This window comes from Jaculus jaculus, chromosome 5 (genome assembly GCF_020740685.1).
Source record: "Jaculus jaculus isolate mJacJac1 chromosome 5, mJacJac1.mat.Y.cur, whole genome shotgun sequence".
In the NCBI taxonomy this organism is placed as follows: Eukaryota; Metazoa; Chordata; class Mammalia; order Rodentia; family Dipodidae; genus Jaculus; species Jaculus jaculus.
In genome coordinates, this window is record NC_059106.1 from 135,893,162 (window position 1) to 135,920,424 (window position 27,263).

General features: G+C 41.8%; 1 protein-coding gene across 2 annotated transcripts in view; it reads left to right on the top strand.

Annotated features, from left to right (window-relative positions):
• Nucleotides 1–436: 436 nt before the first annotated feature.
• Nucleotides 437–27,263, top strand: part of Igf2bp2 (insulin like growth factor 2 mRNA binding protein 2) — a 175,006-nt gene continuing 148,179 nt past the window's right edge. Inside the window, exons 1-2 of one of the 2 annotated variants that reach the window (XM_004654310.2) lie at nucleotides 437–691; nucleotides 2,286–2,346. In XM_004654310.2, the coding sequence (XP_004654367.1) occupies nucleotides 514–691; nucleotides 2,286–2,346 (239 nt within the window). In that variant the 5' untranslated portion in view covers nucleotides 437–513. The remainder of the gene's footprint in view (nucleotides 692–2,285; nucleotides 2,347–27,263) is intronic. The other variant, XM_004654309.3, reaches the window with a different exon arrangement.

Below are 27,263 nucleotides of genomic sequence, written 5' to 3' on the forward strand. Positions count from 1 at the left end.
CTCCCGGCGCTTCCGCCCGCAGCGTGCGGGACAGCGGGCTCCGGCCGGCCGCGCGCCGGGTCCTCTAGAGCGTCAGCGGGGCGCTCGGGGCTCGGCGGGCGGGAAGGGGGCGCTCCCTCTCGGCCGCGCACGCCCTGGTACAAACTCTCTCCCCGGCAGCACGCGGGGTGCGCCGCCGCCGCCGCCGCTCCTCCTCCTCCCGCCGCCGCCTCGACAGAGGGAGAGAGGGAGGCAGAGAGAGCGCTTTGTCCGCGCGCCGCCGCCGCCCGGCCCGGGACTCTGCCCCGAGGAGGCAGCCGCTCCGAGTCCCCGCCTCCGCCTCTGCCCCCGGGCGGGCCGGGCCGGCCGCGGTGGGGGGAGCCAGGCCGAGGGTGAGGGTGAGGAGGGTGGGTGTGGGTGGCGGGCGGAGGGCGGGGAGGAGAGGCGAGGAGAGGAGGGCAGTGGAGGAGGCGAGGAGAGCCGGGTACCGGGCCGGGTGGGGAGAGCCACCACGGGCTCTCCGGGAAGACGCGGATGATGAACAAGCTTTACATCGGGAACCTGAGCCCTGCCGTCACCGCCGACGACCTCCGCCAGCTCTTCGGGGACAGGAAGCTGCCCCTGGCGGGACAGGTCCTGCTCAAATCTGGCTACGCCTTCGTGGACTACCCCGATCAGAACTGGGCCATCCGCGCCATCGAGACCCTCTCGGGTGAGCACGGGAGCGCTGCCTCCTCGCTCGGGTCGGGACGACGCCCACCGGGAGGCCGAACCCCGCGGGCAGCGCCCGGCGGGGACTCCCGGCGCCCGCACGCTCACTTCCACGCACCACACCATCAACTCTTGCCTCCTGCCCGCTCCCCTCCCCCCCACGGCTCCTGGCTCACCCCGGCCCTCTGGGCCGCAGTCCTGGGGCGTCCCCCCGTGCCTCCCCGAGGGTCCCCTCACTCGCTGGCTCTCTAGGAGCACCCCTGGTTGCCTGGGAGCTCCCAGCTGCTCTCCAGAGCTTCCCCCACCCCCACCTTTCCAGACTCCCCAGTCCGTTTTCCCGGAGCGTCCCATCACCCCCCCTCCCGATTGGGGACCCCCCACTCCAAATCCAGCATCTCTTCCTCCCCTGGCCGGACCTTCTTCGTCCCATGCCCAGGACCTCTCGCCCTCTGGCGTCCCCTGAACCGCACTCCCTCGTCCAGCCCCCTCCCCACCTGGCCTCGCTGCCCCCCTCCCCACTTTCCGCAGCCCCCCTGGTTCCACCTTGATGATGCCCTTCAAGGTTCCGGGGCTCCCCCCGCGGCCCGACCACCCATCCCCTGCACGGCCGCACATCTCTCTCGCTCCCCTCCCGAAGCTCAGTCCCCTGTCGCTGATCTCTCAAGCGCTCCCTATTTTTCCCTGAATTTTTTGTCCGATTTTATTGAGAAGAACTCGGGGCTGGGGGCTTTCCGCCGCCCGCCCCCCTGCCTCCCGCTTGGCCAGAAGCACCTTTTTACGAGGTGCCCTGTCTCAACTCGGTGGGGGCCCGGGCTGAGAACCTGGAAAGAGGCGACCGGGGGGCCCGCGAGCGCGCTGGAGCCCAGACGGGAGTCGGAGAGCGACACACACACACACACTCGCGCGCACACACACACACGCACGCACGCGCGCGCGCTCCAACTCAGCCCCCGCACACGCGCGGCTTCCCGGGGCGCTCGCCACCCTCCCCCGGGCCTGCGCCCCCCAAGCCGGGCCCAGCGGAGCCCCTTCCTCAAGGGCGCGTGGAGTGGGGGCGGGGCGGCGGGGCCAAGGTGACACCCAGCAGCCGGCGAGGGACCCGGCTTCCGCAGCGGTGGGGGGGCTTCGGCGCGTCTCCTCGAGGTGGGGGGGGTCTCTGCCTGGAGAGTAGGGGGGGTGTCGGGCGCAGCGGAGTCTTAGGGTCCCGGGTGAGCGTCAGGAGAGGTGGGGGCCGGGGGAGGACCGTGGCCGCGCCAGCCCTGCAGCTTGAATTTCAAATGAGCTCATCCTTTCAAATTGGCGCCGCTCTTTATTAAATTTGTTTTTCCGGTAATGCCACCCACAGCTCTACCTGGGGGCCGGAACGGGGCTCGCACCCTTCCCACCTCTCCCACGATCTTGAGGCGCCCACCTTTCAGAAAGCACGCCGGGCACTAAGTTTGCCCAGCTGCAGCAGCAGCAGCGGGGTGGGGGATCCCTGGAGGGCTCCGGAAGGCGGAGCCCCCCGAGCGTGGAGTTGTGAGCGTGCCCCGTCCTAGATCCCCGCGGGTTTGAGCGCAGCAAGGTTCTGAGTGCTTTAAATTTCTGTTTTAAAGGTAAAGTGGAATTGCATGGGAAAATCATGGAAGTTGATTACTCAGTCTCTAAAAAGCTAAGGTAAATATACTTTGCCAAGCATTTTCTTTTTCCTTTTTTTTTGCGATTGGGTTTACGAATAAGTTAAAAAATGCTTAACTTTTACAAACGTTGTCTGTAAGTTTTTTTTCTTTTAAAACGCGATTTTGTTTTGTTAGTGGAGATATCTAGCGTAGAAAGATTTTTTTGTTTTTTTTTACTTTCATTATATAAAGTGTTTACTGTGGTTGGGAAATATATGGTGCCTAATTAGGGGTCGGGATGGAGAACAGTAGGTAGATTCAGTTGGCTGGGACCGTTTAAGTTGTTTATCATAGATTGCCTGCCACCATCAACACCCCACTCCCATCCCTGCCCCTAGCACAATAGCAACCAATGCTTGTCAAGACTTCCTGTGAGATGTTGAGAGTAAATATTTACTGTGTCAGCTGAATTGCTTAACTCAACTACGCGATTAATTACTTTACTTTTTTGCATACTTTAATGATGAATAATAAAATAATTCAGTAAGGGGGGGGGAGTCAGTATTTTGCATAGCATTCTAAAGAAGTAGGTTGTTTGGATTGGATGGTAGTGAAAACCCAGACTTCACTCACTGAGACAACTGGGTTATTGCTCCTGAGCACTTTGTTGTCGATGTTGCTGTTGCTTTTAAAGAGATGTTTGAGACTAAACAAATATCTGTGAAGTCGTTAGTTAACATTCAGTGCCCTGCATTGTTAGTGAAGGAGTAACAAGTTTGGTGGGGGTTGGGTTCCTCCTCAGTGATTTGCTGACATGAAACGTCAGCCTATGAGAAAAGAAGGAAGAGCATCTTTGTTTTAAAGTTTACTGTACACTTTAAATTTGGCCCTTTATTACTCATTCTAAACTATTTTCCTCAGTGTGTAGTGACTTTTTTTAATATCGTGTTCACATGTTTCTTTCTTAGTCATTAAGTAGCTGAGCTGGAAAGGACTAAAGTGAAGTTTGATTCACCACCTTTAGAGTGTGTAAGGGAACAAAACAAATTAAATTTATAAATGCTTGGCTGTCTTGAAGGGTTTTTTTTTTTAAACATTGCGTAGCTCCACATACATTTTAATTTTAGTAAAAGCATCCCTTTTCAAATGATTCTGTGTCATATTAGAAAACTGCTTAATATGTTTTTTGAAAAAAAAGAGGCAAGAGTTATGATTTGTAGTTTTGTATGTCAACATTGAATTAATTTTTCCTCATATTGGAGAAGAGGTGTAGAACTTGCTTTCAATATTCTCAATTTGTCTAGTTTTCTTCAGTATTATTTTTTACTTAGGAAGCCCAAGTGGAAGTTTTCTGGTATACTGTTTATTCTAAGTTGAAATCTTATATCCTTCAATTGTTGAAAATTTGATGACTATGCATAGCGTCTGAAAGAACCACCAGAAATATTGAATGCAGTATGTTTCTACAGATAGATAATTCTCATAGTTGTCTAGTTGTAAATCCTTTTGGGGTTAAAACTAGTAAAAGTACCTAGAATTTTGACTTTGGTGAGCTGGTATCTCATTATTTCATGTTGTAATGTATATTTTGTTTTCGAAATAAGTGAAAGACTAGTGTGTGTGAAGTCATTAACATCTTAAAACTTCTCAACAGAGTTTAACTTTCTTCTTTCAAAATGCAGACATTATTTGCTGTTAGCTGGAGGTCGTTGAAATAATTTTGCTCTGCTTATGAGAGTTAAAACTTAGAGATATGTCTCAAGATTTTAGTATAGGTTAAATTAAAAACAATCTAGGACTTATCTAGCTCTGTAAATACATGAGTCCTTTGACCATGTTGGTGATTGGAAGTAACCCAGGAGGAAGCTAAGAATGTACCATGTATGATTTACTGCACTTGAAGAAGGTTAGCATACCACGTGTGTGCGTAAGCTGCAGTTGTAGCTGCACCACGTTTGATTGGATTGCTTTAACATTGTTTTCTTTTTCTTTATTAGTTAAAAATAACAGAAATTAGCTACTTACACTGCAAGCCTAAAGACAGATAGTAATGACTGGTCTTGTGAGCTGAGTTCAGACTAACAGGATGGGGCAGCTGTAAGTGCGTATATAGTTCTGGGCACTACCAAGCCGGTGGTTTTAGAAAACCAGGATACAATGACATGTAAGACCAAAGCTTTTTATGTTTCAGGGTGACTATTTTATTGTTCTTATGTTGCATTTCCTATGCAACTTAACAAGTTGGAAGTGAATTTGTGAACATTAGCTCAGTTCTGTATGGATCAAATCAGGAAAATGTGAAACAGTTAGCCTCTTTGCTTACTGAAAGCATGATTCAACAATTGAGTGCTAATTTTCTTATATTGTACTTGCTTGACTTCTCAAGAAATATCCCAAATAGATTTTTGAAAAGTTAATTATAGCTTGAAAATGTTGTATCTTAATTTTTGAAATTATAGGCATGTCGTTTTTGCTTACCATATGAGTCTTTTGTTAAATAAATACCACTGTAGGATCATTTTATATGTGCTGTTAACTCAGTAGACAGACTAGAGACCAGTGTTTTCGCAGTCTCGCAGAAGTAGAAAATTGTTTTTTGTTTTTGCTACATGTGTTTTATTCTTCACTGCAAATTATTGTAATGTAAACAATGCCCAAAGCATCTATTTCTCTTCCATTCTAATTTACTTTCAGTCTTCTGAATAAAAGTCTTTGAACCTCTTTTCTATATCCATATTTCTTCATAGTACGTATGGATCAAAGCTTTATTGAAGAGGAAATAACTGTTAACTTTAAAAAAAGTTATGGAAACTTCCTTGATTGAAATTTCATTTTGGATGCTGGTGAAAGTTCACTTTAAAAAGTCATGTATACACACACATATTGCATAAATTGTTTTGAGCTCAGACATGATAACTTAAATGTGCTTTTGTAACTATAATGTTGAATAGTTCTGTGAGAAACAAGACTTTGAAAGATGCAATTTTTTCCCACTTCTAGGAAGTAACTAAGTGATGCTAGACATGTTTCCACTGAGATGATATGAATATTGTGAGGTAGTTTAGGGGGAAAGCTATGAATTTGTCTTTCATGAGTTAAAAATCAGTAATTGTGTTCTCTCCAATGCAAATGAATCTCGTCTCCTATAGGAATGTTAAAGAAAACAGTATCTCAATTGTTTTTTGCTTGTATGTACTACATTGTTTATAGTGGAATTAAATATCAGAAAAACCTAAACACCCAACCTCAAGCCCCCTCTGCAACAAAGGCTTTTTCTGCATTAACTTTTAATTTTCTAGAAACAGAAAAGACTTTATTAGATTAAAATCATATGGTAGCCTCCAATTTTAAGAATTTGTTGAATTAGAAATTAATGACTGGCCTTAGCTCTGTATATGGATGCAGCATTAATATGGTACTAAACTTCAAGGTTACTTTGATTTGACTTTGGAGTTGCCCATTTTAAAAAAGATAATTTTTTTTAATATTCTAGAGAACACATAATCTTGTGATTGCTAAGAAATAGGTGTTGGAGTTAAAATAGAAATAGTAAAGAAAAAAGTGCTTGATAACTTAGGTAATGGTATAAGCTTAAAATTGCAGTTAATGTTATGTTTTGAAAGACTTGTTATTTATTTTTTCATTAGTAAATACTTGAAAATTAATGGATATACAAATTAAAATAGATTTTATGTTTTGCTTGATTTTTTTTCCAACTCACAATATATCAGTTTTAAATTGTAGGGCAGCAATTTACACAAGTTTTTAAAGCTAAATATCTAAACCTTAATTCTAAAAGATATGTAGTATATTTGCTGTGCTGTGCTGTGCTATGTAACAATAATAATCTTACTAATCCGTGTAACTATGGCTAATAAGATGTCTGGTAAAAGCTGGTCCTAAGAACTCTCATCATGTTACACTGAGGTGATTATTTCATAGAAAATGAGTGATATTTGTAGAAAGGCTTTCATATATAATGATCTGAAGTATATATTTTAAAGAAATGATCTTACCTTTAAAAATATTCTTAAAAGAGATGAGAAGGCTTAGAACTAATTACACATGCAAGTTAGCATTTTACTATTTGAGTAAGTAATTTGTGTGTGTGTATGTATATGCAGGTTGCTCCAAGCTTTTTAATGGTTGAGAAGAACGTGAATGATTCTGAATTGTGTGTTAGAGGAGAATAACCATGGCACATGTATTAAAAGCACAAAAGCTGTCAAAAATAGATTTCTCCAGGAACTGTTTATACATGTGATAACTTTCTCAATATCTGCTGTCTGCAACTGAGTCACTCTTCCATAGCTTTGAATGAAACTCTCAAAAGATGAGCAGTTGCAAAAAAGAAAAGAAAAAAGAAAAAGAAGAACAGTTGCTTTGAGTTGCTTGAGGATACAACTGAGCTAAGTGCACCACCATCTCTGATTCTGAGGGGCATGTGCATTTGGGGGGGGGAGTTTTATACAGGTGCTATCAGGAGGGACATGATCTTCACTTGAGCAACAGTTGCTCTGAATTTCAGTCCTGACAAGACTAGTGAAAATCCCCTGGGGACTGAAGCTTATTAAGGAAGTCAGCTGAAATGGCATCTTCCTTGAGTGATGCATAGCCCTTTCAGGTGCTTAACTTTAGGGAAGTCACTGCATAGGTGGTGGCTTTTCTCAGTAAGCATTCAACAGAGAGAGCCAGCCAATGCAAAATCTGATTTCTTTCTTGTTGGCTTTGGTTTTTCTCCCTCACAAGGGATTCTGGAAAAGTTTTGATGTTCTTTAAGCCATTATTTATTATTTATTGTTATTGTATGAGGTCTCCCTATGTAGCCCAGGCTATTCTTAAACTTGTAAATCTCCTTCCTTAGCTTCTGAGAACTGAGATCACTATCATGGCCAGCTTATAAACCATTTTTCAAGTGTTAGAAAATTCCCAATTTGAATGTGCATTTTTTTTTCTTTTTTTTTTTGGTTTTTCAAGGTAGGGTCTCACTCTAGCCCAGCCTGACCTAGAATTTACTCTGTATACTCAGGGTAGCCTCGAATTCATGGCAATCCTCCTACCTCTGCCTCCCAAGTGCTGGGATTAAAGGCATGTGCCACCGTGCCTGGCTGAATGTGCATTTTCACTTAGAAAGTCTGTACTTTGGAAAGCAGTTTGTTATTCTGCATAACAAATAGAGAATTCATTTCATTACAAGCCTTATAGCATTGCAGTGGTTTCTTTGGAAGTGGCTTAAAAATTATTATAAACTTCAAAATACATTTTAAAAAAATGTTTTTTGTTTATTTTTATTTATTTATTTGAGAGCAACAGACAGAGAAAGCGGCAGAGAGAGAGAGAGAGAGAGAGAGAGAGAGAGAGAGAGAGAGAGAGAGAGAGAATGGGAGCACCAGGGCTTCCAGCCACTGCAAACGAACTCCAGATGTGTGTGCCCCCTTGTGCATCTGGCTAATGTGGGTCCTGGGGAATCGAGCCTCGAACCGGGGTCCTTAGGCTTCACAGGCAAGCACTTAACCGCTAAGCCATCTCTCCAGCCCTCAAAATACATTTTTTAAAAATCATATTTAAATGACATAAAAGTCTTTTTTTTTAAAGTATTAAAGACTGGTGGCATTGGCTAAACTGATTTTTTTTTAAATTATGCTTTAAAACTTTTAGTCAAAAGTATAATCTGTCAAAAATGTCTTCATTTGAGGCATGGGAGAATTCCATTTTAAGAAAACATTCCCAAATAATTTATTAGTCAAATCTTGTCCTTCCTATACTTAATCTCAAATTAAAATTGCTTTGGAGGGACATTCAGAAGAATGTTGGTGAGTGGATAATAGCAAATAAACAACAAGCACATACTGGTAAAGATAACAGTTATTGCTCCTATTTATTGCCATTAAAGCATTTTAAATCTTTTACTTTCTAATTTGACTTGATACTTACAAACTCATAATTTTCACTTGGTGGCATGGACTGTATGGGTTCTATTTTGGGCAGCAAATTGCAGAGTGCTTAGAGCATTATTTTTTAGGTTTTACTTTTCCTGTTTTTATCATGGATTTTAGTCTGGTCTCTTCACAAAGTTGTGAAAAGAAATTATTTTCCTTTGCATAAAACTTTAGTTTTTGTTGCTTTGGTTGCTAAAGAGGAGTGAAAAATATAATGATAGTTCTTTAATTTGGTTCAATTTGATGGCATAGTGAAATTAGTAAGTAGACCAGGATGCTATTGCATTAACAGGAAGCAATCAAGTCCAAACTATCCTCATTATTTAATAGTTACACATCCCTTCCCCAAGCTGATGATTTTCACTAAATAACTTGTATGCTTCATTCTTTAGATATATTTTGTTTATTCTTGGGTCTTCTAATTATTTCTATCTCTTACACTTTATTTTTTTTAAACGTGAACACTTAGTTATGATTTTCTTTTCTGGTTAAAATTTTCTGGTAGTTTAATAAATTCAGTAAGTGAAAACTAAGAGTTCACATCCTAATATTTACCTATATCATAACCACTGTTGTACCTAGTGACTAGAAAAAATTGTATGGGACTATTGCAGTGAGAGAGAGATTTTCAGTTTTTTTTTTTCAATGTCATAAAATTTTGGGATCACACATCCCAAAGTGTGAATTTGCCTTAGGGGAAAGCTTGAATTCTTACAGTTTTATATGTGGTCAAAAAGGTGGTTTTGTGATCCCACATATTGTTTTGAAGACAGTAGGAACAACATTGTTGTGGGAAGATGTATTTTTATCTGCTTGTATATTACATTCATGTAGCAGTAAGGGTGCTACATTCTTTTCTACATATCATTTATTTCTTCCAGATAATCTGTGGAAGAGATAAGAAAATTGATACCCATCCTTTTTTCACATGAGGAAACACTTTCAAAGAAATTAATTAGGCAAACTGAAGAAATTGAGTAGAGTTAGAACTCAGGGCTTCTAGGCAAGAGCTGTGCCATGGAGCTGCATCACCAGCTCAGACTGCTCTACCTAGCTTGAAGTTTTCAAGCAGTCAGGTGAACGTGTTATAAGGCTCAAATGCTATTCAAGAGTGATGGAAACATAGGAAATTTGTTTTTTGAATTCCCCCTTCTTCACTATCATATTATTTACCTCAGTCTGAATGATCTGCAATTTATTACAGTTATTTAAAAAAAAAAATTAGAAACAGGTACAGTTTTAAAAGCATCATTATTCCCTCCCATCTTTAAGTTTTTTTTTTCCTTTTGCTATTGTTTTCACATTACTTTTTTTTTTTTTTTTGGTAACATTTGTTGTGGTAAGAGCTAGGACATTGCTAGAGGACATTTCTCTGAACATTCAAGCCACAAATTAGTCAGTGAGTATAGTCCTGATCAAGACTGTGTGCCTTGTGCTAGAGAACAATTCACGTAAGGACTGGGCTGGTTCCTCTCAGATTTCCCTAGACCATTGCGAGAGGTCACTGCTGCACTTTCGGCCTGTTTCCTTGGTGGGGGTTGTCTATCTTCCTAGATTTCCCCAGAGGTGGAGGTGTCTTTCTCTTGGCTTTCAAAGGTCTTTTCCCTCTTGTGTGAATATAAATAGGGATCTCACCCCGAGGCCTCAGAGTTGTTCATTAATGACACAATCACTTAAGGACATAAGTCACTAAGTATGTGGGGAGTACCTTTCGTTTCCTCTGAATTGTGAAGTTTTCCTGCATTCATTCTCGGTTTCCTTTAACTTTTGTGGACTATCAAATGAAGGTGGCAGTGTCAAGAACAAAAGTAGGTGAAAGAAGGTTATTTCTACTCTTCATGCATTTCTTTAGTTTGTACCAAGTCTGTAGTAGGTTCTGACATTTCCCATGGATTGTAACTCAGAAGATGATGTAGAGGGTAATGAGTACTGAGTAGCTAGCTGCTGTGCTAGCTGTTGAACGAGGCCTTCTACTTGATCCCTCCAGTATTCTGGAGAGATCTGTATTGAATTCCTTCTGTCGATAGGGCTGTACTCTTCTGACTCCAAAACAACTCCTCCTTCCATTGGGCCAAAACTGTTTCAGAAGAGCGGTGGCCATATTATCTTTGCTATTGATCTATGTTATTGTGGTAATATATATGTAGGCTATAGATTACCTGTGTATATTCCATCTCAGAATAAGAAAATTTACACACAGATATGCTAAGAAAGATAAGAGGCCAAATTTCAGTATATTTTTTAATCCAGTATAATTGAAACTCATTGGTGGTGCAGGCCTAGCATCCCAGCACTTGTGAGGTGGAAGCAGGAGGATTTGAGTTCAAAGTCATCCTCTGCTACATAACCAGTTGGATGCAAGCCTGGGCTTCATGGGACCCTGTCTCCACAATAATCACAAAAGAAAAGGAAAAGAAGGAAAGGACTGAGAGAGGGAAGGAAGGGAAAGAGAAAAGAAGAAAAACAATTGAAAGTGTTGGTCATAATTAGAAGGAACATGCTTGAAGTAGTCTCAGAGTAAAAGCAAATTATAATTTTATAAGTGAAAAAAGGTGTCAAGAACACATTAAGATTGTCAGGTTGAGCAGCAAAACAGTCTGTATTCTGTGCCTTCAGTGAAAAAAAAACTTGTCTTTGGTTATTTAGTACTTGGAATGTTACTTTTTCGTATATTTGTAAATGCTTATAATTTGGAAAGGTGAAATATAAGAACCTTAATGTTACAGTTTATCAAATAGTTCATCTTCTTTACATGGACAAGATTAAACCTTCCCACCATGAACAAAGCAAATGAAAGCACAGGAGTTAGGGAGATCTGTATGTTCTTATTGACACAATACTTAAAGCAGCTTATGCATTTGTGACATTCTGTGACTAACCTTGGGCGTACGGTACAGTTATATCACCAATGAGATGAGTTGTCTAGGAGGTTTGTTTTTCCTATGTAGAGGTGTTTTTCTTTGATCACAACGTAATATTAGGAAATGTATTATGAAATATAGAATAATTCCTTTTCTCAATCAGTTGAGCTAAAATAACATCAGAAGCTACATTTTTAACATATTTTTCACTCTTTGAGAAATGAAGCAAAAATTGCACAGTGATTGTGGACAGGTTAACCCTTCTGTTCTTGAAGTAGAAGACGCTTTACAAGTGCTCCTGTGAGGACGGGGATCATGTTCTTTTGTCTTCCATAGAAACCTTTGAGTTCTTCCTCATCTCTACAACACGTACTTGAAATGTGCATGCTTTCCTTCAGCATTGTATACATAAGATTTGGAAGTAAAATGCTTCCTTTGTCAGATGCAGGTGCTGAAATATTAACACAAAAAAGTGCCGTTTAGCTGCTTCAATTATTAAGAAAGGAAGGAGGTAGGAAGGAAAGGGAGAAGGGAAGCTGGCACAGAAACAGGGGTGACTGGGTCACTGAGCCCTGTGGTGCAACTTGTGCGTTCTTTGTAATTCCAGAGCACGTGGGAAGGACTGGTCCTCGCTGATAGTGTGGGGAAGACAGGAAGTGGCGCTTTCACAGTCACAGCACCACGGAGCATCTCCCTCAACTTGCTTTTTTTTTTTTTTTTTTTTTTTTAACTTTTTCCTTGACATTTAAAAACTCTATGAGTGTGGCTGGCTTGCCCCACAAAAGGTTTTACTTTTCTTCTTGTAAGTCCTTGTACTGGCCACTTCCTCCCTCTCCTTCTCCTTCCCTTTGTGTTTTGTGGGGGTGCTGGGAAGGCTGGGGCACAGGGCCTGGTGTGTAGGCCTGCCTGTAGTCACAGTGCCCCCTTGTTGGCTGAGGTTTGGGTCAGCCCAGGAGGCGTGTGTGTGCTTGCTCAATGTGTTGGAATGTATGGGCTCTGTGGCACATGCTTCCTCGGAATGTGCAGAGAGACACATGAGCTTCATGGGTGTGGGGTCACACATTGCAAACTCTTCTACGTGGTTGAAAATTTGGGAAGGAATTTTTCGATGCTGAAAGTAGAAAACTTTAAACAAAACAATCGAAGGATAGAAAAAACTTCTGTGGATGTGTAAATCATCAGACCGCTCCAGGATCCAGTGGCCTTTTCCCCTTTCTGTTCAGATAATGATGTCTTCAAGTCAGGAACACTGGATTTGTTCATCTAACCTTCTAAAACCCCTGCCTGTGGTATCACCTCTGAAGATGATGAAATCAAGGGTCTTTGGAAGCCCAGGTTTAAGCTCAGATATTTCAAAATATATTAGTTATCCTTTCTTTTAAGGAATAAAAAAGGGAACGCATTCACAGGTGTTACAATATTTAAAAGGTCAAATGGCATCATGGCCAACTTTATGCTAATACTTTGAAAAACTTAGATGCTGTAGAAATTATTCTGGTTAAATATAAACTACAAGAACCGACTCAAGAAGAAACGCCAAGCTTGCACAGTAGTATAGTTACTAAATGCAATTATTAGTTTTAAGATATACCCTAAAAATTGCCAGATCCTCCCAGATGATTGTATGGATGAGTTCTACCAAACATTTAAGAAATCTATATTTTCCAAGCTTTCACAAACTGTTGTACAAACTAGACAAAGAGGAAACATGACTCAACTCACATTCCAGGGAAGCATGTGCCACTGAGCCCATACGTTCCAAGAACAAAAGACTAATTGCCTAATGCTTCAAAACTTGAGCTGCAAGTTATTCTTACTTTTTTTTTTTTACACATTTTGTTTATTCTTCACAAAATATTTGAGATGACAGGTGCCGACTGCTTAATTTTTTGAAATATGACTGAGATGGAGGTTTGTGAAGTAGGTAGGTTATTTTTAAGAGTTACAGAGGACTGGAAACAGGATGTTGTTTTAATATAATAATTTCTGTATTTTAAGAGTTTTTCTATGGAAAAGTTAGCTCTGGTTCATTATTTTTTAAAATGCATTTAAAAAAATTGTGTTTGTGTGTGTGTGCATGAGAGAGAGACAGAGAATGGGCACACACGGGACCTCTATCCACTGTGAATGAAATCCAGGCGCATGTGCCACCATGTGCATCTGGCTTATGTGGGTACTGGGGATTCAAACCTAGGTCTATAGGCTTTGCAGGCAAGCACTTTAACTGCTAAGCCATCTCTCTAGCTGTTTGGTGTTTTTGTTTTGTTTTAGGCAAGCCCAACAGATTGCCCTTTATTTTATTTGTGTGTGTGTGTGTGTGTGTGTGTGTGTGTGTGTGTGAGAGAGAGAGAGGGGGGGGGGAGAGGGAGGGAGAGAGAAAGAGAATTGGTGCGTCAGGGCCTCCAGCCACTACAATCGAACTTCAGATGTGTGTGCCCCTTTGTGCACATGTACAGCCTTGCACACTTGCATCACTTTGTGCTTCTGGCTTACATGGGATCTGGAGAGTTGAACATGAGTCCTTAGGCTTCATAGGCACATGCCTTAACCGCTAAGCCATCTCTCCAGCCCATTTTTTTTAAATTGTAGGTAACTGGGGATTGAATATGGGTCCTCATGCTTGCAAGGCAAGCACTTTACCAGTTGAGCTATCTCTGTAGCCCTTGATTCATTGCTTTTTGGATTAATAGGTTGATAGGGATATCTATTTCAATAATGCTTTTAAGACCACTTAGATACTAATATTGATTTGTGGCTGTAGTTTACTTATAATGATTGTGATCAAGGTATTAATACTTACCTTCAAATGTTTTTGGCCAAAGTCATATTTTGCACATGGCAGTGGTTTTCACATTCTGTTCCATGGGTTTCTGAGGATAGGGGCAATGCATGGGAAGAGAAGCAGGAGTGCTAGGGAATATTGCTTGCCTTACAATCTGAAAGCACCCACAGTCATTGCTGGTTTATATATTGCAGTTAAGTCTAGAATTTAGACCAGAAAAGGGGTTTTCTACACACACACACACACACACACACACACACACACACACACACTTTTGGTTTTTCAAAGTAAGGTCTCACTCTAACCCAGGCTGATCTAGAATTTATTCGGCAGTCTCACGGTGGTCTCGAACTCATGGCACGCCTCCTACCTCTGCCTCCAGAGTCCTGGGGTTAGAGGTGTACACCACCACTCCCGGCTTAAATTTTTTTTTAATCATCCATACGCGATTCTGAATCCTGGGTCCATTCCTCAGTTAGGCATTGTAGCAGATCTCGAGCTCTTTCTTGAGGAAAATGTAGACCCTGCCTTGCTATTTCTGCATCTATTTGTTCTTCAATGGCCTTCTATCTTCTGCCACTTTCACTTTAAAAACAAATATTTGTTTTGCCAGCTACATGCCAGATGACACAATCTATGGATTTTTTTCTATGTAATCAACAACTGAATGTTTGTCTTTTAGAAACTTTCCAGGAAGCTCCCTACCAGTGATTTTGCTCCAGCTCTTTGCAGAGTCATGAAGAGTTGTGGGTATTGTGACATGAAACTTCTTCATTCATAGGGAATACGTTTTTACTGTAGGAGGCCTAAGAAGGTTGGCTGTTCTACCTCCTTTTAAGTAGAAAAGCCTACTTCTACCTGTTGTGTATTTGGGTTCTGTGAATGCAGGGGTGATTGACATAACATTTTACACTGATTAGAATCAATGCTCAAAGGAATCAAATGGGACGTGAGCCATCACATTCTGGTATATACTTCCTTAGTATGACATGATTTTTAGTCAGGAAAAGTATACTGCTCTTAAAAAAAATAAATGTCATTCCTTTAAGCCCGGTGTGGTGTGGTGGTGCATGCTTTTAATCCTCGCAGGCTGAGGTAGGATTGCCTTGAGTTCCAGGGCAGCCAGGGTTATAGAGTGAGTTCTAGGTTAGCTTGAGCTAAAGTGAGACCCTTCCTCTAAATAAATAACAAATGTTATTCTTTTCTTTCTTTGTTTCTTTTTTTTTTTCCGAGGTAGGGTCTCACTCTAGCCCAGGCTGACTTGGAATTCACTATGTAGTCTCAGGATGGCCTTAAACTCACAGTGATAATGTGCCTCCTGAGTTCTGGGAACAAAATGCTATTCTTTCAGTGACTTCCCACCCTGTGGTGAAAGACTCTTGAGGAACCCCCAAAACCCTTGGAACTTGTTTACAAAACCCCATGGGTCATGCACACTTAGAGAGCCAGCTGGCTGGAACTCTCTTTCCTTGGCCTGTATGCCATTGCTCTCCCTTTCCTCTCTGCTCCTCCAAGATCAGTGATTTCATATCCTCCATCAGGTTTTGTTATAGAGGTCACACATATTTACAGGGGATCCCATGTGAATGTCTGCCTGTAGATGACATGAACACTTAGTAGCAAGGAGGTCTCTGGAGAGTGCTCCAGCCAAATGTTACCATTGAGAAATGTAGGGCCAGTGTTTCTAAATTAAAATGAAGTCAGAATTAAAAAAAAAATTATTACAGAGAGGGAGGAGGGAGAGGAAGTGCCCTATCTTTTCACAATATTTCTGTTTATTTATTTATTTGAGAGAAACAAGACAGAAAAAGGTAGGTAGACAGAATGAGAATGGCTATGCCAGGGCCTTCCTGCTACTGCAAACAAACTGTAGATGCACGTGCCGCTTTGTGTAGCTGGCTTTATGTGGTCACTGGGGAATGGAACCCAGATCATCTGGCCTTGCAAATAAGCACCTTTAACCGCTGAGCACATACTCTAAAGTACATTCCTATCTTTTTATATTCATAAAATTTCTTTTGGTTTTTTGAAGGAGGGTCTCACTCTAGCTCAGGCTGACCTGAAATTCACTATGTAGTTTCAGGGTGGCCTTGAACTCATGGTGATCCTCCTACCTCTGCCTCCCAGGTGCTGGGATTAAAGGCATGTGCCACCACGCCCAGCTCGTATAATTTCTTTTAAAAATATTTGTATTTATTTATTTAGAGAGAAAGAGAGAGAATCAGTGTGTCAGGGCCTCTTGCTGCTACAAATGAACTCCAGTCATGGGTACTGGGGAATTGAACTCAGGCCAGCTGGCTTTCCAAGCAAGCACCTTTAATCACTGAACCATCTCCCAAGTCTTCTTCATATATAATCTTATGAAATCATTTTGTAAATACAGATTGTACATATGCTAAATGTTTAACAGTCTTGTGTTTATGTTTATAATATTACATAATGCATGTTCCTGAGGGAAAAAAGAGCCTTTATTTTCATGTAATTGGATGAACATGTTTCTACATCAGTCTTAAATTGCAACCTTCCCAATTAATACCAAGGTAACTACAGAAGATGTTTTAAGCCATGTCCTAAAAACAGTTTAATTTTCACATGTCTGGCAAACACTTTTGAAAATAACTTGAGTCACTCTGTTAAATGTCTAATATAAAACTTTTTTTTTTTTTTTAAGATAGGGTTTTCTCTTGTAGCTTGGTTGACCTGGAACTTGCAGGGATCCTCTTGCCTCTGTCTTCCAAGTGCTGGGATGACAGGTGTGCTCCACCACTCCCAGCTAAGGCAAAGGGCTTTACAAGTACAGTGTATATGCAGGACAACTTAGCAGTGAAAACTAGTGAAGTGAAATACGTTTGAAAAGCATTTGGGTTACAGTTGTACTTTCTTGTATCAAAGGTGAGCAAATTGAAGGCCATGTGGATTCTGCTTTGCCATCCAGGATGTAATCAATACTTATTAGTGCCCAACAAAGGATAACTGACAGTTGCTTAAAGGACCTTTAAAACACATCTTTGTGTGTATAGTATGTATGTGCGTGCATGTTCATTGTGTGAATGCTGGGACCTTTTTTTTTTTAAAAAAAACATTTTATGGACTTATTTATTTGACAGAGATAGATAGAGAGAGAGATAGAGAGAGAGAGAGAGAGAATGAATGAATGTGAATGGGCACGCTAGGACCTCCAGCCACTGCAAACGAACTCCAGATGCACCACCTTGGGTCCTTTGGCATTGCAGGCAAGCACCTTAACTATTAAGCCATCCCTCCAACCCATGGGTACCTTTTTAAGAAACAGATTTAAGGGCTGGAGAAATTGCTTAGTGGTTAAGCACTTGCCTGTGAAGCCTAAGGAACCAGGTTCGAGGCTCAATTCCCCAGTACCCACATTAGCCAGATGGAGTTTGTTTGCAGTGGCTGGAGGCCCTGGCATGCCCATTCTCTTTCTCTCTCTCTCTCACACACACTCGTTCTCTCTCTGTTGCTCTCAAATAATTAAAAATAAAAAAAGGAAACAGAATTAAAACTACTCTTAGGGCTGAAATGTAGGTTGGTAGAACACTGCCTGCCAGACTTGAAGCTCGGAATTCAATCTTCATGAACACAGATGCGGTGGCACACATCTGTAATTCTAGCACTCATGAAGGGGAAGCAGGAAGATTAGAAGTTCAGGATCATCCTTGGCAATATAGCTAGTTCCAGGCCAGCCTGGGATACATGACACCCTGTCTCCAGAAAAACCAAAACAACAGCACCTAAAACTACTGAGATAGTTGGAATTAATATTTTAAAAATGTGTCTTTTGTTACAAGTATAGCAAGATAGCTTTATCGGTGAGGTAGTGAATGTGTTAAAGAATTTCAGTTAGCGAGGCCTTAGAGAGGCAGACACTACTTTGAAAGGCCAGGATCCAAATTATTCCACAAAAGTGGCCAGCACCGGTTTGGGGACTGGACTTTAGAATTTTAAAGTTCCATGAGAGCTAGGTCCTACTTTTTATTTTCACAGCTACCTTTTTTTATTTTTGCATGTGTGTAAGTATAAAGTATGTGGTGCATTATGTGTGCTATGTGCATCTGCAGTTGTGTGCACTCCATGCCCATATGTATGAAGCGTCTTTTTCTTTTTAAATTTAATTAATATTTTATTAGCAATTTCCATTAACTGTAGACAGTAACCCATGGTAATTTCTTCTCTCCTCCCACTTGCCCCTTTGAAACTCCACTCTCCATTATAGCCCCTCCCCGTCTCAATCAGTCTCTTTTATTTTGATGTCATCATCTTTTCCTCCTATTATGATGGTCTTATGTAGGTAGTGCCAGGCACTGTGGGGTCATGGATATCCAGGCCATATTGTATCTGGGGGGAGCAGTTGTAAGGAGTGTCCTACCCTTCCTTTGGCTCTTACATTTTTTCTGTCACCCCTTCTGCAATGGACCCTGAGCCTTGGGAGATGTGATAGAGATGTTTCAGTGCTGAGCACTCCTCTGTCATGAAGCGCCTTTTCCTAATGCTCACTCACATACTTTCTTGAGACAGGGTTTCTCCTTCAACCGAGATCTGCTGGTTTGGGTCACTGAGCCCCACTGATTCTCTGGTCTCCACCCCAGTGTGGACGGAGGTTGCAGACATGAGTGGCCATGCCCAGCTTTTTATGTGGGTTCTGTGGAGCCAAACTCAGGCAGTCTCAACCCCTGCCAGGCCCTCATGCATAAGTAGCAAGCACTGTTAACCGCTGAGCCGTCTACCCAGCTCCTCACAGCTGCATCTTGAATGCCAACAAATAGCTGTACATTAAATAAGTTTGAATGAATAATCTTTTGAACTAAAATTGAAACCACAATGAACTATCATTAATTTACTTTTTTATTTTTTTCCTTCTTTTTCTCTTCTTTTTAATTTTCATTATATGTGGGGAAAGTAGCAGTCAACAGATTTTGGTCTTTTGCAAATGGCCTTTTAAAAAAATTGGACTGACTTTTTGGTATAAGTAGAGTAAAAAGCACTTCATGAACATTTTAAGCATAAAGTTTAAAATATAAACTCAGATTTTTGGACCCTTCCAGATTACTAATGTTTGGATTAGGGGTGTTCAGCCTAGAGCAGAAACATCTGAAGTTGCTTTGAAAATCCTAGACAATCGTAACAGTGCCATTTGCAGTGAAAAGGATGATTTTGTAACTGAGGAGGTCAGTAGCTGATCTTATATGTCAGTTGCAAAGGCAGATGCTATCAATGTAGTCTTGCTGTGTACAAATTAACCCCTCTACACAACAAACATTATTTTCCGAGGGTCAGGAATGGGTACTAGAGAGCGCTATCAGGGGTCAGCTGGAGCTGCAGTGCCTCAAGACTCCACTGCTGATGGAAGCTCACTGCCCAGACCCAGTCTGTGCTTGTTGGTTGAGGCATCATCTCCTCATGGAAGCTGCTGCTGAGGTCTACTCAAAGAATGGCCGAAGCATTCCCCAAAGTGGATAATCCAGGCGGGCCAGGGTGACAATACACTGCCCTTTTTATTTATTTATTTTCTTCTTGAGTCAGGGTCTCACTCTAGCCCGTGCTGATCTGGATCTCCTGAGTACTGGGATTAATGTCGTGAGCCACCACACCCTGATGTCACACTGTCTTTTTAATGACCTAGTCACTGACTTGCAGTTAGTGTGAGACACTAAGCCCAGTCCAATTTTTTGAGGATTACCCAGGAAGGTGACTGTCCTGAGGTGGGCATCTTTAGGAGCTGCAATCAGGAGACATCAACAAATAGATACTTGACTGAAAAAAATAACGTCTTTCCATTAGCACTTAAGAGTATATACCTTTTCCAGTAAAACTGGAATTCCTTATAAAACAGATGATTATTGAATCGTTTTGCAATCCTAGAGAATTTTCACTAGACCTGCAGAGTTAGAATGGCATCTCTTCATATCTTTATTTCGTAGATTGGGGAACTGAGGCCCAGCTTGTTGATTGTACCTTAGGCAAGGAAACATTTTTAGCTTTTAATCTTGGGGTTTCTCCCCACCCCCACTTCTTTTCTCTGGGAGAATGATTTCAGTTCGTCACCTTGTATAAAAACATAGTTTAGTTATTCCTTCTCTGTCTTATCTGACAGAGCTGAGTTTTAAATGTTTAATTGAAAAGTTAAAAACCCTACTTTTCTACTATCAATAAAGATGCTTGTCACTTTTCTACCAGCAGCAAGAATCCTTTTTTCTATTTTTGTAACAGGGTGAGGTCTGATTTCTCCAGAATTATGCCATACTGTGGTTAGCCACGCTCTACAAGAGGAAAATATATTTACTCTTCTTTAAAATCATTGGTTTTCTAAGAAATACGGCATTTACTATACCAAGTATGAATAAGTCCCACTTTGTCATCAGGCATGGTCAGTTTTTTCCCCACTAAAATTTCAAATCATTGGGTCCTCAGATCTTGAATAAGGGTTCCAGCCCTTATTATACATTGGAAAAACATTGAAAACATTTCCAGTGGTACCTACAATTCTTGAAGAAGTTTGATAGTGTTTTTGTTATATTGTTTTTCATGTCAGGCGCATCCATGTTTGGGGATGAAACTCCAGCCAGCAGCGTGCTAGGCAAGTGCTCCCCACTGAGCTAGGTCCCCAGCCTAAGAACATCCATTTGGATGTTGGATAGTTCATTCTGTATTTTTTTCTGTAAGTGAGTGTTTTTGTGAGAGAAAGAGTGTGTGTGTGTTATTTGATAGTAAGAGTGTGTGTATGTGTGTACCACTGTCTTTTGCCACTGGAGACAAACTCCAGACACATGTGCCACTTTGTAAATCTGGCTTTATATGGTTACTGGGGAGTTGAATCCAGACCAGCAGGCTTTGCCAGCAAGCACTTTTAACCACTGAGCCACTTCCTGCAACCCTTTGTTCTGTGAACTTCTCAGTTTTGCCTTTAGGATGCCATAAATTACTTCAATTTAGTCAAATATAGTGAGTGTATTAATAGTCATGTTTGAACTTCATTGCTAACTTTATTTGCATTATGCATATTCCTGTAACCTTTTAACCTTTTTAAAAAAGATGCTGATAATGTGAGTTAGGTGAAATGGAAAGTTACTTCGGTTGCTTCCTTTTGAATATGCATAGACTTGAATCTTGGAGAATGTTTGAGTCGCTTGGTGTGGCCTGCTTCTTTCAGAAAGACACTTTTTTATTGTTAAAAAAATGCAGGCCTGAGATGGTTTAGCTGTGAAAGGTGCTTGTTTGCAAGCCTTCTGGCCTAAGTTCAACTCCCCAGCACCTACATAAAACTGGGCACAAAGTGATGCATGCATCTGGGAATCCCAGTGCACCTGTGGCGATGGGGCAGAGCCAGGAGAATCCATGAGGACCAGCTAGACCAGTACACATGAAGGGAAGCTGCACATAGCAACAAGGGAGGCAGTCTCAAGCAAGGTGGAGGGAGAAGACCAACACCTGAGGTTATCCTCAGACCTTCACACATGCACTGTTGCATGTGCGTGCACACACACACACACACACACACACAATATTTTAAAAACCAACAAATGCAATGTTAAATTTTCTGCATAGTTTATATAATCTCTTCAACCAGAGTGTATCCTGAATAATCCTCCCCTCTGTTTTTGTGTGTTGATGTTTGGTATGCATGTGTGTGCAGGCACATTTGTATGTGGGTGGATGTGTAAGTACAGATATGCATATATGTGGGTGCATATGTGTAGGGTCAGAGGGTGACATCAAGTGTTCCTCCCTCATTGCTTTCCACTGCATTGAAGGTCTCATTAAACCCAGACTTTATGGGTCCTGCCAGACAAGCTAGTCAATAGGTTCTAGGAATTCTCCTGTCTCCACACCCCAGCACTGGACTGCATGTGTGTACCACCATACCCAGCTTTTACAGGGGCTCTGGGAATCTGAACATGGGGCCTTATACTTTCATGGCAAGTATTTTACCCACTGAGTTATCTCTCTAATCCTCTTTCCCTAATTTTATTTATATTTATTAATTTATTTGACAGAGAAAGGGGGAGAGAGAGAGAATGGGCACACCAGGGCCTCCATCCACTGTGGACAAACTCCAGATTGCCTGTGCCCCCTTGTGCATATGGCTTATGTGGGTCCTGGGAATTGAACCTGGGTCCTTTGGCTTTGTAGGCAAGTGCCTTAACCACTAAACCATCCCTTCAGCCCCCTCTTTCCCTTCCTCCCCTTTCCCTTAAAAAAATTTTTTTTTGGTTCATTTTTATTTATTTATTTGAGAGTGACAGAGAGAGAAAGAGGCAGATAGAGAGAGAGGGAGAGAGAATGGGTGCGCCAGGGCTTCCAGCCACTGCAAAGGAACTCCAGACACGTGTGCCCACTTGTGCATCTGGCTAACATGGGTCCTGGAGAATCGAGCCTCGAACCAGGGTCCTTAGGCTTCATAGGCAAGCACTTAACCGCTAAGCCATCTCTCCAGCCCCCTTTCCCTTTTTATATGACCTGAGTGTTTGCTGACCCCTCTGCTATTTAAAATATTGACATTAACAAGCAACTCAGTTTAACAGTTATATTTAACTTTTCTTTTCTTTAGAGATGTAAGCGAAAGCTCTCCAAGTGCTGTCAGTAGAGAAACTGAGTTAAGGAGTGAGTTCAGAAAAATGTTATATGAGCCTTTACATCTTTCCTTCCTGTGACTGGTTTTTAATATTTTCGCTGCCTTTGGATATGTACCCAAAGAAATGCACGTTCTCTCTCTCTCTCTCTCTCTCTCTCTCTCTCTCTCTCTCTCTCTCTCTCTGTCTTTTTTTTTTTTTTTTTTTTCGGTGACTTATCTTGGGATCAGCCTGGGGAAAGGGAGGAGGGAACTTAGAAGTCACCTGGTAGGCTGAGCCGGCTAGAGGGCTGGGCTCAGATTTCCAGAGGTCCAGCTTTTCCTCCTTAACTTACACCTTAACTTGGTTTCAAGTCGAGAATAGCAGTGTTTTGGGTAGAAGAAGACATTTCCTACTTGGCAACTAGACAAATCCTGTTTCTCAGGACTCCTAACAGGCCCATGTAAGGGTTGGTACCTACAAAACCTGGTCAGACAAGCTCTGGTCAGTACCACACTTCTTGGAGTATTCTTTGGTGTGCACAATAGTTGTTGTGTGTGATTGTCAGCCTTTAGAAACTTCGAGGTTCCCAGGACTCTAGAAATGTTTCTGAACAAGCTCAAGTAATATACGAACCTCTGACATTCACTATGTGGGTCCAAGAGCCTCCAAGCCACAAGAGGTAGAGCGCAGCAAGTCCCGTGCCCTCCATTATCAAATGCCTCTGAGCTGCCTCCAAAAACAAACAATTTTTATTTCCCTGAGTTTGGTGGATATTGATTGTTCACGTTTTTCTAGGGGTTTTTGTGTGCACGTGCATGTATGCATGCCAAGGTGTGGGTATGGAGGTGCGAGTGCAACCTCAGCTGTTAGTTTTCACTTTCCACCTTGTTTGTGGTGGGGTCTCAGGTCTTGTTGCCACTGTGTGCCAGGCCAGCTCTTCCACCACCTCCTGGGAGATTGTTCTGTTTTTATCCCCCATCTCAATCACAGTGTACCTGCTGGGATGACAGATGCTTGCTCTGGTTTTTTACATGGGTTCTGGGGATGGGCTGTGCAACAAGTTTTTTATCCTCTGAGCCATCTCCTCCACCCTGTTGCTCAGTTCTTGACATGAGGTTGTAGTTGGAAGAGGAAGATCAGTGATAATTACTGTTTGGGTACTGTAGTTTTAAAAACCATATTTTCAGTTAAGTAGCATAACCTTAGTAAATTAGCAAAACGTTGCTAAGAAAGTCTTATCAGACTTTCTCATTAAATATAGAAGATGATTTGCATTCAGCATTAGTTTTATGTGAAAACTCCTTAAATGTGTTTAAGTAACTTACTCCTGTGAGTAGTATAAGTTTCTCTTCTGTGGTTTTGCTTCTATTGATTACTTCATTGAATAAACACCCTGCCTTCCTTTCAAAGGAAAAGCAGAGTAAATTCTAGTTCTGTTCTGTTATTAGAATTAATCATTTTTTACTTTATCGTGATTCATTTTAGGTTTTTTTTCAATTTGATTAACCAATCTTTCTTTCTCTGTCCCCTCCCTTCCTCCCTCCCTCCCTCCCTCCCTTTCCTTCCCTTCCTTCCCTTCCTTTCCTTCCAAGGTAGGGTCTTACTCTAGTCCAGGCTGACCTGGAACTCACTATGCAGTCTCAGGGTGGCCTTGAACTCACAGCAGTCCACCTATCTCTGCCTCTTGAGTGCTGGGATTAAAGGCATGCACCACCACGTCCAGCTTTAATCTTTCTTTATTTTTAAAATTTTATTGACAACTTTCATAAATATAAACAACATATCATGATTATAATACCTTCCCACCACCTCCCCTTTTCTCCTTTCCAATTCCCCCTCCATTGAATCCCTTCTTTCCAATTAGTCTCTTTTCTGTTTTGTTTCATCATTTTTCCCTCCTGTTATGCAGGTCATCAGCTACTGCGAGGTCATGTGTATCAGGGCCACTTTGTGTCTGGAAGACAGTATTGTCAGCACTCTTCATCTTCCTTTAGCTCTTACATTCTTTCTGCCATCTCTTCCACAATGGTCCCTGACCCTTGGAGGATGTGATAGAGATATCTCATTTAGTGCTAAATACATTTTGATTCTCCCCAGTGGTCACTACCATCTAAAAAGAGAAGCTTCTCTAACCAAAGTGAGAGTAGCATTAATACATGGGCAAAGACATAAGTGTTTAGAGGGCAGTTTGGTGAGCATAATATATGCATTTAGCCAGACAACAGCAGTATTTCTCATCTAGGGCTAATGACCTCCCAAACCATAGACTTTTGATTAAGTTTTCAGTATCAGGTCTGAATTCCAATCCAACCAGAAAATGGTTAGTGCTCCCCCCATCACCGGCATGCCATCATTATATCTCTTCGTACATTTGGCCTGGCTGGCCAGCTAGGTCCACTGCTGGCTAAGACCATGATGACTTTTCTCCCCGAACAGACTACACTAGATGTTTCTAGCATCCTAACAGCTAGTTAATAGGGAGGAGTTTCCATCTCAGCAACCTACAGCTCAATCATGTAGAGTCTTTAGCAAATAGGGTCTTCCCATCTAGTCCTGATGGGCATCTAAGAGCCTTGTTATAGCCTGTAATGTTTTGTGGGCATCAGAGGTCTTCCTTGCCAACAACTTGCTGGAAGGTATCCCACCCTTGGATGAAACTTTTTCTAGTAATAACGTATGGCTTCTGGACACAACATTATCCACAAGGCACGTCTGTCCAAACACTCTGTTTTTGTTTTTTGTTTTTTTTTTTTTTAGTTTTTCAAGGTAGGGATTCACTCTAGCCCAGGCTGACCTGGAATTCACTATGTAGTCTTATGGTGGCCTTGAACTTACGGCGATCCTCCTACCTCTGCCTTCCGAGTGTTGGGATTAAAGGTGTGATCTACCACGCCCAGCTCTTATTCATAAGTCTTAAATTTTGATTAACCTTACTCCCACTCCATCCTCTCCTTCATCTCCTCCCTTTAATCTTTCTTTATTGCAGTATGTTTCTTAAAATATCCAAAATAAAGATTTTTTTTTTTTTTTGGTTTATGTGAGGTATAGGGTCTCACTGTAGCCCAGTCTGAATCGGAACTCACTTTGTAGTCCCGGGCTGGCCTCAATCTCCCAGAAATCCTCCTATGTCTGCCTCCTGAGTGCTGGAATTAAAAGTGTGTGCCACCATGCCCAGCTAAGTTAAAATTTTTTTAGTAGGCTTGAATAATACTCAATTTTATAATTGTTATAATATTTTATTTTTATTTATTTGACAGAGAGAAAGGGAGGGAGGGAGGGAGGGAGGGAGGGAGAGAGAGAGAGAGAGAGAGAGAGAGAGAGAGAGAGAGAGAAAGAAAATGGGCATGCCAGGGCCTACAGCTCCTGCAAACAAACTCCAGACACTTGCGCCCCCTTGTGCATCTGGCTTACATGGGTCCTGGGGATTAGGGCCTGGGTCATTTGGCTTTGCAGGCAAACGCCCTAACTGTTAAGCCATCCCTCCAGCCCTGTTATAATATTTTAAAACCCTTAGATATATTGCTTATTATTTATTATTATTAATATTGAGATATTTTCAAATACCTGAAGACAACTTTAGAGGATCATTATGAAAAATAATAAAATTACTACTTCATTTAGGCTTTTGCATTACCCTCTATCCTGGTTTTGATATTTATGTATTATTAAATGTTTTTAAATAGTGTGATTATCAACCTGACAAGATCTATGAAGGTTTGGGTGGATCAGGTGAGCTTCTGTTCATGTCTTTGAGGGTTAGGTTAGTTAGGGTGGGAAGACCCTTTTTAACTGTGGGCAACACCATTCCTTGTGTGAAGTCCTGGCATCATTAATTTGTGAGGGTCTTAGCCAAGAGGTAATACTTGGGTGCTCCCCTACCTTGGGAGAGTTTCGAATGATGATACTTTCAGATGAGAGAAAGTGATCAAAATTCTAACCACCCAAAAGAGAGAGTACAAGCCGGGCATGGTGGTGCACACCTTTAGTCTTAGCATTGGGGAGGCAGAGGTAGGAGGATCACTGTGAGTTCAAGGCCAGCCTGAGATGGCACAGTGAATTCCATGTCAGCCAGGGCTATAGTGAGACCCTACCTCAGAACCTACCCCCCCAAAAAAAGTTTTATTTAAATTATTGAAAACAGTATGAATTAATTAATTGAAAATGAAAACAACATTGATTAGAATACTCACAGCTTGATATGGCAAAAGCATTTCTCTTTTTCAGTACTTACACTTGAGGAATACTGAAGAACTTACTAACCAGAAGTTCTTTAATTTCAATTTGCAGCTATTTGATTCTGTACTGGCTTTTACATTTATCCTACGTTTTAGTTTGTTTGTTTGATTTTGAGACAGGCTGGTCTTGAACTTGTGGCAATCCTCCTGTATCACCCACCCAAGTGCTGGGATGACAGGCATGAGCCATCATACCAGATCATCGTAGTTTTAAAAGAAGTATTGTAGCCGGGCATGCAACACTTGGGAGGCAGAGGTAGGAGGATCATCATGAGTTCAAGGCCACCCTGAGACTACATAGTGAATTCCAGGTCAGTCTGAGCTAGGGTGAGACCCTACCTCAAAAAACAAAAACAAAAAAGAAGTATTGTGGGTAACACCTGCATTTTCGTGTAGAAAAGGAAATTATTTGTGGGAAATAGGATGGTGATTTCTATGTATAGCTGCCTGGGTGCCGTGGTGTGAAGGGAGGGCCAGAGCCGCAGTCTGTGGAGACCTGTCCTAAATCGGCACAGCCAAGGGAGCTGTCGCCATTGAACTCCACGAGTGCTTCAGCTCTGAGCAGCACGGTGACCGAGGGTGTTCTCACCT